This window comes from Crotalus tigris, unplaced genomic scaffold, assembly GCF_016545835.1.
Source record: "Crotalus tigris isolate CLP2741 ecotype Arizona unplaced genomic scaffold, ASM1654583v1 scf7180000020969.19619, whole genome shotgun sequence".
NCBI classification, from domain to species: domain Eukaryota; kingdom Metazoa; phylum Chordata; class Lepidosauria; order Squamata; family Viperidae; genus Crotalus; species Crotalus tigris.
Window position 1 is genome coordinate 7,501 of NW_024098286.1, and position 10,891 is coordinate 18,391.

The 10,891-nt window shown below is 50.3% G+C and overlaps 1 protein-coding gene across 1 annotated transcript in view; it reads left to right on the plus strand.

The window, feature by feature from the left end:
• LOC120319835 (kinesin-like protein KIF3B) overlaps window positions 1-9,728 on the plus strand; it is a 13,698-nt gene extending 3,970 nt beyond the window's left edge. The window contains exons 3-8 of the mRNA XM_039369112.1: window positions 510-632; window positions 2,786-2,904; window positions 3,245-3,358; window positions 4,972-5,077; window positions 6,646-6,821; window positions 7,994-9,728. Of these exons, the coding sequence (XP_039225046.1) occupies window positions 510-632; window positions 2,786-2,904; window positions 3,245-3,358; window positions 4,972-5,077; window positions 6,646-6,821; window positions 7,994-8,084 (729 nt within the window). The 3' untranslated portion in view covers window positions 8,085-9,728. The remainder of the gene's footprint in view (window positions 1-509; window positions 633-2,785; window positions 2,905-3,244; window positions 3,359-4,971; window positions 5,078-6,645; window positions 6,822-7,993) is intronic.
• Window positions 9,729-10,891: the final 1,163 nt, after the last annotated feature.

Consider the following 10,891-nt stretch of genomic DNA (forward strand, 5'->3'; position numbering starts at 1 on the left):
CGTTTCTTCCCGACAAATGTCTCTCCCCACAGCGTCTCCTTAAGTCTCAGTCTCCAGGTGTGCCTTGTGGAGAGGGGCGGGACGCTCCCGAGTAGTTGAGCCTGCCTGCATTGTTCCCTCCTTCTCTCTACTCTCCGTGCTCTGGGATCAGGTGGGGGTGGCCCTTGCTCATCGCCTGAACTCTGCCTCTCTTGTTCATCCTGTCCCAATCCTGAAGGGCCTCGGCCTGCTCTTCCCCACATTCCTCTGGGGCCACAGACCCCTCTCCCTCGGCCTCCGTAGGGTCCCCTTCCAGCTCATTTTCCTCCGCAGATCCAGGCTCCAACGGAGGCATGACATATTTACTGTGGGCTAAAGAGGCTGTACGTCCCCCTTGGGAGAGGGGTTAATTCTTAAGCCAAGTTGAGAGTCCCCCCCCCTATGAAGGGCTCTCTCACAAGAATGGGAAGGCCCAGGTCAGTGAACGGAGAAGCTTTAAATGAGCGCGAACACCTTGATGTGTCCTGCAGAAACGACGGGAGCGAGAAATCCAACAGCAGATGGAAAGCCGGGATGAAGAGACCCTGGAGCTGAAGGAGACCTACAGCTCCTTACAGCAGGAGGTGGACATCAAAACGAAAAAGCTGAAAAAGGTGATGACCAGTCAAGGAGAGTCTTTGTAGCTCAGGGTTGGAATGAGGGGGTCCTTGGGGATCCCTGAGCTGCTGGGTAGTTGGTCTTGTAGACGTTTCGTGACCCAACTGGGGAGCATCATCCATGCTAGAAGGGAAAGAGGTTGTGGGGGGAGGAGGAGGAGGAGGAGGAGGAGGAGGAGGAAAAGACTGTGGGGTCCTTGGTGTTCTCTGAGCTGGGTGGTTTTCTTGCAGATGTTTCATGACCCAACTAGGGAACATCATCAGTGCTAGAAGGGAGGGAGGTTGTGGAGAGGAGGAGGAGGAGGAGGAGGAGGAGGAGGAGGAGGATTATGGGTTCCTTGGTGCTCTCTGAGTTTGGTGGTTTGCTTACAGACGTTTCATGACCCAACTGGGGAACATCATCAGTGCGAGGAGGAGGAGGAGGAGGAGGAAGAACTGTGGGGTCCTTGGTGCTCTCTGAGCTTGTCTGTTTTCTTGCAGACCTTTCATGACCCAACTAGGGAACATCATCAGTGCTAGAAGGGAGGGAGGTTGTGGAGAGGAGGAGGAGGAGGATTATGGGTTCCTTGGTGCTCTCTGAGTTTGGTGATTTGCTTGCAGACATTTCGTTACCCAACTGGGGAACATCATCACTGTTAGGGGGGTTGTGAGGAGGAGGAAGCTGTGAGGACCTTGGATCTCTCTGAGCTGGGCTGCTTTTTTGCAGATGTTTCATTGCACAAGTAGGTAGCATCATCAGTGCTAGAAGGGGGGTGGTGTGGAAAAGAAAAGAAAGAAGAAAAGAAGAGGAGGAGGAGGAGGTCTGGTCAGGATCGAACTCCCGGCTGTGGGCAGAGTTTGCCTGAAATACACCATTCTAACCACCGCACTTCCACCGCTCATCTATCATCTATGATAGATAGAGATAATAGAGATGATAGATCAGCGGTTCTCAACCTATGGGTCGCGACCCCATTTGGGGTCGATCGACCATTTTTCGGGGGTCGCCAAAGGCGGCGATCCGCCATTTTCTCCCCTCCGGGGGCGCTGCCGCGCATGCGCATGGGGGCGGCGGCGCGCCTCCGGGGGTGGTGCTGCGCATGCGCACCACGCGTGGGGGCTGCACCACGCATGTGCGCCGCGTGGAGCCGCCGCCACGCATGAGCACCGCGCATGGTGGCGCCGCACCACGCATGCGCATAATGTTTGTGTGATGGGGGTCGCCGTCACACAAACGTTGAGAACCGCTGTGATAGATAGATAGATAGATAGATAGATAGATAGATAGATAGATAGATAGATAGATAGAGAAATGATAGGTGATAAGAGATGAGAGATGGATGGATGGATGGATAGGTAGATAGGTAGGTAGATAGATTTGGATGGATAGATAGATGATAGGTGATGAGGAATGAGAGATAGATAGCTATAGATAGATAATATATAGAGATACAGATGATAGATCAGTGATGGCAAACCTTTTAGAGACTGAGTGCCCAACTGCAACCCAAAACCCACATGCATTGTCGAGGGCCAAGTGGGCGTGGCCCATTGGGTGGGCATGGCCAATTGGGTGGGCGTGGCTGCAGTGGTAATGGCAGACTGGGTGGGACTAAAAAGTTCAATCAATTTCAACTTTGCAAGATCTTTTTTTTCCCACGAGAAGTTGAAAAAAAGGTTGATTGATTGAACCTTTTTTTTTTTTTTTTGCACACGGCGGCGGAGGCCTAAAGCGAAAAGGTTTTATAAAACCCAGCTGAAGGCCTAGGACTGGGGCAATGGCACGCGTGCCCACAGAGAGGGTTCTGAGTGCCGCCTCTGGCACCCCTGCCATAAGTTCGCCACCACTGTGATAGATGATCGATAGATAGAGATGAGAGATAGATGATAGGTAGATGAGAGATGGGGGTGTGTGTGTTGAACAATAGACATATATTTCTTCGTAGTGCTTTCCAGCCCTCTCTAAGCAGTATATATTTACATTGCCTCCAACCATCTGGGTCCTCATTTTACCAACCTCGGAAGGCTTGAGCCAGTCACGATCAAACTCCAGGCTGTGGGCAGGCTCTGCCTGCAATGCCGCATTCTAGCCACTGCCCACACATGGTCTTTTGCGCAGAGGTAGTAGCCTTGGGCATGTCCCCCTCGACAGCTGTATTCCTCTCTTCCAGCTGTTTTCTAAGCTGCAAGCTGTGAAGGCCGAAATCCACGACCTGCAGGAGGAGCACATCAAGGAGAGGCAAGAACTGGAACAGACCCAGAACGAGCTGACCCGGGAGCTCAAGCTGAAGTAGGTTCCAACTAACCCGTGTATTATTGTTTTAAGGTCTAGAACAGAGGCGGCTCCTTGATCCCTTGTGGACTACAACTCTCCAGAATTCCTGAGCCAGCCCGGGAAGCCAGAATCCCAGGGATGGAAGTCTACAAGCCATAACAGGGCTATCCTTCCCACTCCCACCCCACCCCAGGTCCAGAACGTGGGAGGGAAGGAACGGGACGGTTGTCAGCTGCCCCAGAGACAAGAACTGTTGACGTGGTCCATCTGGGAAGTGTAGTCCGGCAAGGAAGACATCGTCTGGGTTCCCACCAGGCCGCCGTCTCTCACTTTCTCCTTTCCCGATCTGACCCAGGCACTTGATCATTGAGAACTTCATTCCTCTGGAAGAGAAGAACAAGATCATGAACAGATCCTTCTTTGACGAGGAGGAGGACCAGTGGAAACTTCACCCCATCACCCGACTGGAGTGAGTCCTCTTTCCCTTGGAGGGTTGAGGGAGACGTCTGTTCTGCCCCAGCCGACGTGAGTCCTGGTTATGCTCACCAGGAGAAACAAGGCAAACAAAACACAGTTCACAAAAACTCAAGTCCTTAACACAGGGGTGGCGAACCTATGGCACGCGTGCCACAGGTGGCACACAGAGCCGTCCCTGTGGGCACGTGTGGCATCACCCCAGAGGGAGGCGGGGCCAGGCTGCTCCCCGCCCCCTCTCCATGTGCTCCTGCACTCTTGCTCTCTTTCTCTCTGCACCATGTCTTCCTCCACCCCCTTTAATATCATCTCTTCCCCCGCCCCCTTTAATATCATCTCTTCCCCCACCCCCTTTAATATCTCCTCCCCCACCCCCTTTAATATCAGTGAGGCTCCTCCAGTGGACCATGACCCCGACCCTCGCCCCAGTCTCATCCCCCCTCCGCCGCAGACCCCCAGATCTGCCCCAGTCCTGGCCAGGTCCGCATAAGTGCCCTTTACACGAGTGGTGTCGAGCTGGCCATGCCCACTCAATAGTCCACAGCCACGCCCACCCAGTGGGCCACGCCCATCTGGCACCCGACGATGCATAAGTGGAGTTTGGGTTGCAGTTTGGGCACTTGGTGTCTAAAAGGTTCGCCATCACTGCCTAAACACAAATGGCTGCCTTCGGCCACCAGCACCTCCCACACCTTCCCTTTTATGATGCAGCCCAGGCGTGGCTTCCTAATGCCTTTTCCTTTGCAGCCACCCCATTGCATCCCTCTGTCCTACTCGCTTCTCTTGCCTGCGCATTCGTGCATCCGGGATTTGTCCCAGCGGTTCTTCATCCCTGTCCAACTCAGGCTCCCAGCACAGCTGGGTCTCAGCCTGAGCGCGAGTAGAGGGGCCAGGCTCCTCGTCCGACTGTAAGTCTTGGAGCTCCTCAGAGCCTTCCTCCGACTCTGATGTCACGCCAGGGCCCCTCTCCTCCTCCTCTGAGTCCTCACACTCAGCTGCCGGGTCCACTGGCTGGCGAGGAATCACAACAATGTCCAGGTTCACAAACAGGTGATTCCAGACTCACAACACTTCGCTTCGTGACCATTTAAAGCAGCGGTTCTTCACCTGTGGGTCGGGACCCCATTTGGGGTCGAACGACCATTTCACGGGGGTCACCAAACAACGCAGTCCGCCATTTTTTTCCCCCTTTTCCTTAGCTGTGCTACTCCCTTTTATTCTCTTGGCTTTTGAAAGCCAATAGAATAGACTCTCTTGAATAGAGTCTTATTCTATTGGCTTTCCAAAGCCAATAGGAATTGTCCAGGCTGTCTCTGCCCTGCTGAGCCCGCCAAAAGTCCCATTCTGCAAATGGTGCTGCACCAGTTGAGTAGTCCTCGACTTACGACCGGTTGAGTAGTCCTTGACTTACGACCAGTTAGGGGTCGTGGCATTAAAAAGGTTGAGAACCACTGGTATAGATCCTGTTTACAATTCTTGTTTGAAGAATCTTTGAAACCTTCTTACTAGTTAAGATTTTCATTACACTTAAAAGTATTTAAGTCTTTTGCCTCATACAGGAGGATGGGCATTGTGTATTTGACTTGCTGTCTCCCTTCCCTGTTCCAGGAACCAACAGATGATGAGAAGGCCGGTTTCCGCTGTGGGATACAAGAGGCCCCTGAGTCAGCACGCAAGAATGTCCATGATGGTCCGCCCGGAAGCTCGGTACAGGGTGAGCTCAGACTGTGTTTTGTGGGGGAGATCGGGAATAAAAATAAGGAGTGTCATGAAAATTAAATACATCTGAGAAAGATGTGCAGTCGGTATTAAAACAGGCCTTTGAGTCCTATTAAAAATAGTGTGATTTCCCTTTGGGGGTCTATGGAGATTCCAAGTCATCCAGGATCCTGGTTGTCCCAAAGATGCTTTGTTCAGGAGGCAACTGGACTTGCTTGTTTTTCCTTGAAGACTTTTCGCTTCTCATCCAAGAAGCTTCTTCAGGTTCTGACTGGATGGTAGAGAAAGGAAGGATTTATACTCCTTGCAGACAGCTGGTCATTTGCATTCCTTTTAGAGAGTCCTTGAGGCCACTTGAGGCTTATCTGTGTCCTCAGGGTCACCGGAGCGGTGCAAATGGGTTTAGAATTCCTTTCAGCAGTCCCAAGAAGTCTCAGTCACTTGTCTGAAATGGTCTAGGTCCTCCTGCTTAAGTAGGGGGCTGGTATCTTCCAGTTCTATTCTATTCCATTCCATTCCATTCTATTCTGTATTTCTATTCTATTATACTCCATTCCATTCAATTCCATTCCTTTCTGTATTTCTATTCTATTCTATTCTATTCTATTCTATTCTATAATCTTTATTCTATTCTATTCTATTCCATTCCATTCTATTTTGTATTTGTATTCTATTCCATTCCATTCCATTCCATTCCTTTCTGTATTTCTATTCTATTCTATTCCATTCCATTCCATTCCATTCCATTCCTTTCTGTATTTCTATTCTATTCTATTCTATTCTATTCTATTCTATTCTATTCTATTCTATTCTATTCTATTCTATTCTATTCTATTCTATTCCATTCCATTCCATTCCATTCTGTTCCGTATTTCTATTCTATCCTATCCTGTCCTGTCCTGTCCTGTATTTCTATTCTATTCTATTCTATTCTATTCTATTCTGTATTTCTATTCTATTCTATTCTGTATTTCTATTCTGTTCTGTTCTGTTCTGTTCTACTCTCTACTCCACTCCACTCCATTCCATTCTTATGACAACCTGTCTCGTAGAAAAATAGAATTAGCTGAGAACCTTAAACTGCTTACTCTTTGAAGATCTCCGGAGTGTCAGATCTCACTCTGGGGAAAGAGGGCAGGTCATTCCATCCTTCAGTATTCCTGGATTGATATAGGAGGAGTGGCAGAATCTGGGGGCGGAGTTAAAAGAGGGATCAGCCTAGAATCCCTATGTAGCCAAAAGCAGACTAATTCCAACCGTCTTTAAATTCCCTGGACTCTTATCTAACTCCCATCAGGTGCCAACCATGAGTTGAGAAGATTTCCTGCAGGAACTCCAATCTGTGGCCTTTATTAATTGCCTCATATTTAATTATGAGAGCCATACAGCGTCCCATTGTTATATCTTGGTGTGGCTTACCAAAGACGACAATAAACCCAAAATAAAGGGTATTTAAAAAAAAAAACCTAGGAAAAAAAATCAACATTTAAAAAAAACCCAGACATTATTACCCTGTTGAAATCATCAAGTTATTCAGCTCTGCCTGGAATTTGGACTATTTAGGCAGAAAACATCGTCCTGCTGGAACTGGATATGCCCAGTCGGACCACGCGGGATTACGAGGGCCCGGCCATCGCCCCCAAAGTCCAGGCAGCTCTTGAAGCCGCTCTGCAAGATGAAGATGAGATCCAAGTGGACGCCTCTACTTTTGAGAGCACGTCGAAGAAATCGAAATCCCGGTGAGCTGGAATGTGTTCTTTCGGGAGTCTAAGAAGTTGGAGGGCTGAATCGGCTGGTTTTTCAGCCTCCTCAACTGGGGAAGAGATTTCTGTTTGTTTGTTTTTTAAAAAAAGTATCTGCTAGAGATGCAGGCATTTCTGAAATACTGAGACATAAATGTATTTGCGCGGCCCGGTTTCTGATTTAGATCAGGGCTTTTCAACCTTTTCACCCATTGTACCACTTTTAGGCTATGGCAATATCCGAGGACCACCAGTCGCCTAGCAAGGGGTCAAAAACTTGATGATCCCCCCCCCAAAAAAGGAAAAAAGTGATAAAGTACACGTAGTCCTCGACTTACAACAGTTCGCTTAGTTCACTTAGTGAAGTGACAGTGGCCCTGAAAAAAGTGCTCCCCAAGCCACAGCCGAGCAAGACCCCTGCCTGCCCGCCCGGCGGTGCTCTTCCTCCTGTCCGAGGTTTTCATTGTTGTGAGCATTTCTGTTGAGGATTGGCAGCGGGGGTGGGGTGGGGGGTGTTTGGTTTTTATTTCCCCCCCCCCGTCTGCTGGGTGGTTGCAGCAGGTTTGGGTCACTTCACATGACCCTGGGACACTATGGCCGTCATAAATAGGAATCAGTTGCCAAGCCTCTGAATGTAAATCACAAGACCCTGGAGAGGCTGCAACATTCCAGCTGATCGGCGCTTCTTCTGGGCTCAGCGGAAGCTCCAGGATCAGTGCTGCTTTCCAGCTGATTGGTGCTTCTTCAGGGCTCAGCAGAAGCACTAGGATCAGTGCCAAGCTCCAGCTGGAGCCTGGTGCTGATCCTGGTGTTTCCACTGAGCCCTGACAGCCCCGAAGAAGCACCGATCAGCTGGAAAGCAGCACTGATCCTGGCCCTTCCGCTGAGCCCTGACAGCCCTGCAGCTCCAGCCGTCTCTCGGTCAGGCTTGTGCGGTGCTGCCACCGGTTCAGCTCATTCCCCTCCCCCACTACCCCTTTTCTAGGATGGTCGCGTACCACCTGCCAGCTGCCAATGTACCACCGGTGGTACCCGTCCCACTGGTTGAAAAGCCCTGATTTAGATCACGATTTGTCGTCTTTTCTACCTGTGAACGCGCCGTCATGACGTTTTGTTTGGAAAGTTGGCTCCTTTCGTCACGCGTCTCCTCTTTATTTTGCATTCCGCAGGCCTAAAACTGGAAGGAAGTCGGGCAGCTCCCCGTCCAGCGCCTCCACCTCTCAGCTGTACCCCCAGTCTCGCGGGCTGGTCCCCAAGTAAAAACCGGTCGCGCCTGCCGAGGGCAGGGCTCCCATTTTGCCGTCAAATGCAGAGGCGAGGTAACGAAGCCATGAGGCGTTAGGACTTATAAAAAGGAGGCCCGAGTCCAGAAGACGGCCTTTTTTGAGAAGAAACAGCAGCCTCTTCTGCATCTGGCGGGTCAGGCTCCCCAGGGCGGTCTCTGGCCTACCGCGAAGGAACGGTTTTTCTCCTTGGGCTGCGGGGTTGAAGGCGCAGCGAGCTTTTAGTTAGCAAATCGGAAATGCATGAGTTACTTTAGCGCATCTTAGAAGCCCAGAGAAGCACGGGGAGCGGTGGCGGCGATGGGGGCGTCTCCTTCCCCCCCATTGCCCCCCCCCGTGGCCTTCTCTCTCTTCCTTTTCCGCTTCCTTTTCTCGCCCCTGGCTCTCCGATTCCCGGAGCCAAAGGCCAGCGGTCACCTCGATGACGCCCGGTAGCAAGGTTGAGAAGTGACGAGAGGATTTTTGGTTGGGGTTTTGTTTTGGTTTTTTTTTGTTTGTTTGTTTGTTTTGCTAGCCATGCCGACTTTTTTTCTCCCCCCCCCCTCCTCCCTTCTCCCCTTTCCATTGAAAGACTGGCACTTTTGTGGGGCGGGTTGAAACTGCGAAAGAGGCGAGGCCGAAACATACCACTGAAGCTTTTCGGTCGAAAACGCCAAAGGGGAACCCGCTCTCCATTTTATTTTTATTTTTATTTTTTGGCAATAGAAGGTAGGCAGTTCCATCAATCCTTGGCTTGTTTGCAAGGACGAATTAAAAAAAAAACAAGAACCACCAAACACGGTTCCAGGTGGATCGGTTTCCTGGAGAACCTCAGCCGTGGAGACCAGGAGGGTCAACCTGGTCTAGCAGTTGTCCACCCATAGTTGTCCCCTTCCTCTCCTCACCATCTCCTCCTCTACAAGCTGGGAGCGTTTGTGACCCAAGGCTTCCTTGTCTTCCACTGTAGCTTCTCATCTCCAGTTTCCCCCCCTCCCAGGAGAAATTAAACCTCTGGGGGGGGGTGTCTTCTGCTCTCCTCTCAATGGCAGCGTTACCAATCGGAGCCACGCTTGAGAGGGAGGGGGGTGGACAACAAATATCTGGGTCGACAGGTTCCAACTCCCGTCCTCTTTTTTTGCTCCTAGTAGTTAGTAAGGCAGGCTACTGAGCACGGGGTGGAAAGTGAATGCTGCTGAAAAAGTGGGGTGGGGGTCCAAGAGCTGAAGACTGTGCCCCCCCACCCCCCCAACACCTTTGTATTGTTTTATAGTTCGGTTTGTGTATTTAACTTTGTTGCACATGGCAAGTTCAGTTGTGGCAAGTTCAGTTGTCTCCCCCCCCCCTTTTTTTTTTTTTACATTGACGGTTGTAACTGTGAATATATTCTCATCGGCTCTTTTCCCCGACATGTTTTTAACGCCCGTGTTTTCTTCAACTGTGTATAAGGGTGTACGTCTGCATGGGTCCGTCAGGACATTACTCTTAAGCGTAAGGGTCCTTGGTACGTGTTCTCTATTCGGGGGGGGGGGGAGGAGGCGTAAGTATTCCAGGGTCTTGCACCCTCTCGAAGGAGACCCCCCCCAAGAGGCGTTCTGCCGGCGTGGTGCCTCAGGAGACACACACACACCCCAGCCTCACTCCACGTTACCTTCTGCTTTTAAGTTTGCCAAGTACGTTTCTGGATTGGCGAGCAGCTGATCAGCCACGGATCAGGGGGGCATTGATTTGGTGAGCTGGTTTGGCTTTTTAGAAACTCTGCCCAGCCTACCCACCCCTATTTTGCTGTGGCTAATTCCCTCTGTAATTAAAAACAAAATAAATAAAATGGACTGACTTAGAAGTGGAAGCTCAGCGACGAATCCAAAGATGATAAAAAGTATGCAAAGATGAAGCCCGGCGCCAGCCTATTGCTTTTCCACTGTTGAGCAGGCAGAACAAGGCCGGTCCAGAGCGTCATCCACCTTCTTGGCAAGCATGCAGCAGAAAGAGAAGTGGGAGTACTGACCTGTTTCCCTAACGGCCGGCTGCGTTTCTGACTTCCCCTGCTTTTCCCCACGCCAAAAACTTTTCTCCGTCTTCACCTTTCCTGTCCTGCCCTCTTAACGAGCGTTTTCTGAAGCTGACACCCCCTTTGGAAACATTTTCATAAACCGGGGTGTCCGCTATTGCCTTGTTATTTAAGGCAGCCCTTCCTGACTTGCTATCCCTAAATATGTTGAATTGACTCCTCGTATCCCACGCCGGCTAGGAACACGAAACCTTGGTACTACGCTCAACCAATAGAGCAGGGGTCCCCAATGCTGGCAACTTTGAAGACTTGCGAACTTCAGCTCCCAGAATTCCTGCGATGCTGGCTGAGGACTTCTGGGAGTTGAAGTCCTGCAGTAGAGGATCTGTTAAGGCCTATGGGAAATTCATTCGCTGGGCTCCTGACCTGTGCGTAAGTCCCACTGGAGTGCATAAGCGTCCCTTGGTTCCAGCGAGGAATATTATCCATATGAGAGATGCTACTGTTTCCTGCAAGCAATGTTTCCTTCCCGAGGTTACATCTAACCGACTACTGTTTTATCTGTACATAAAGAACACTGTCAATAGTTCTTTCTCTGTCCATGGATTTAAAGCTTGTTATCTGTAATAGCCTCTCTCGTCTAGGAATGTAAAAGTGCACCTGCAAAAATATAATAAAAACCATCTGGATTTATTGTCTGTAAAAGAACACATTTCCTTGGAGTTTTTGCCATGCTTTATTTAACACCGTACATGCAGACCAGCTTTATAGGATAGCCTGATGAAATAAGATGTTGA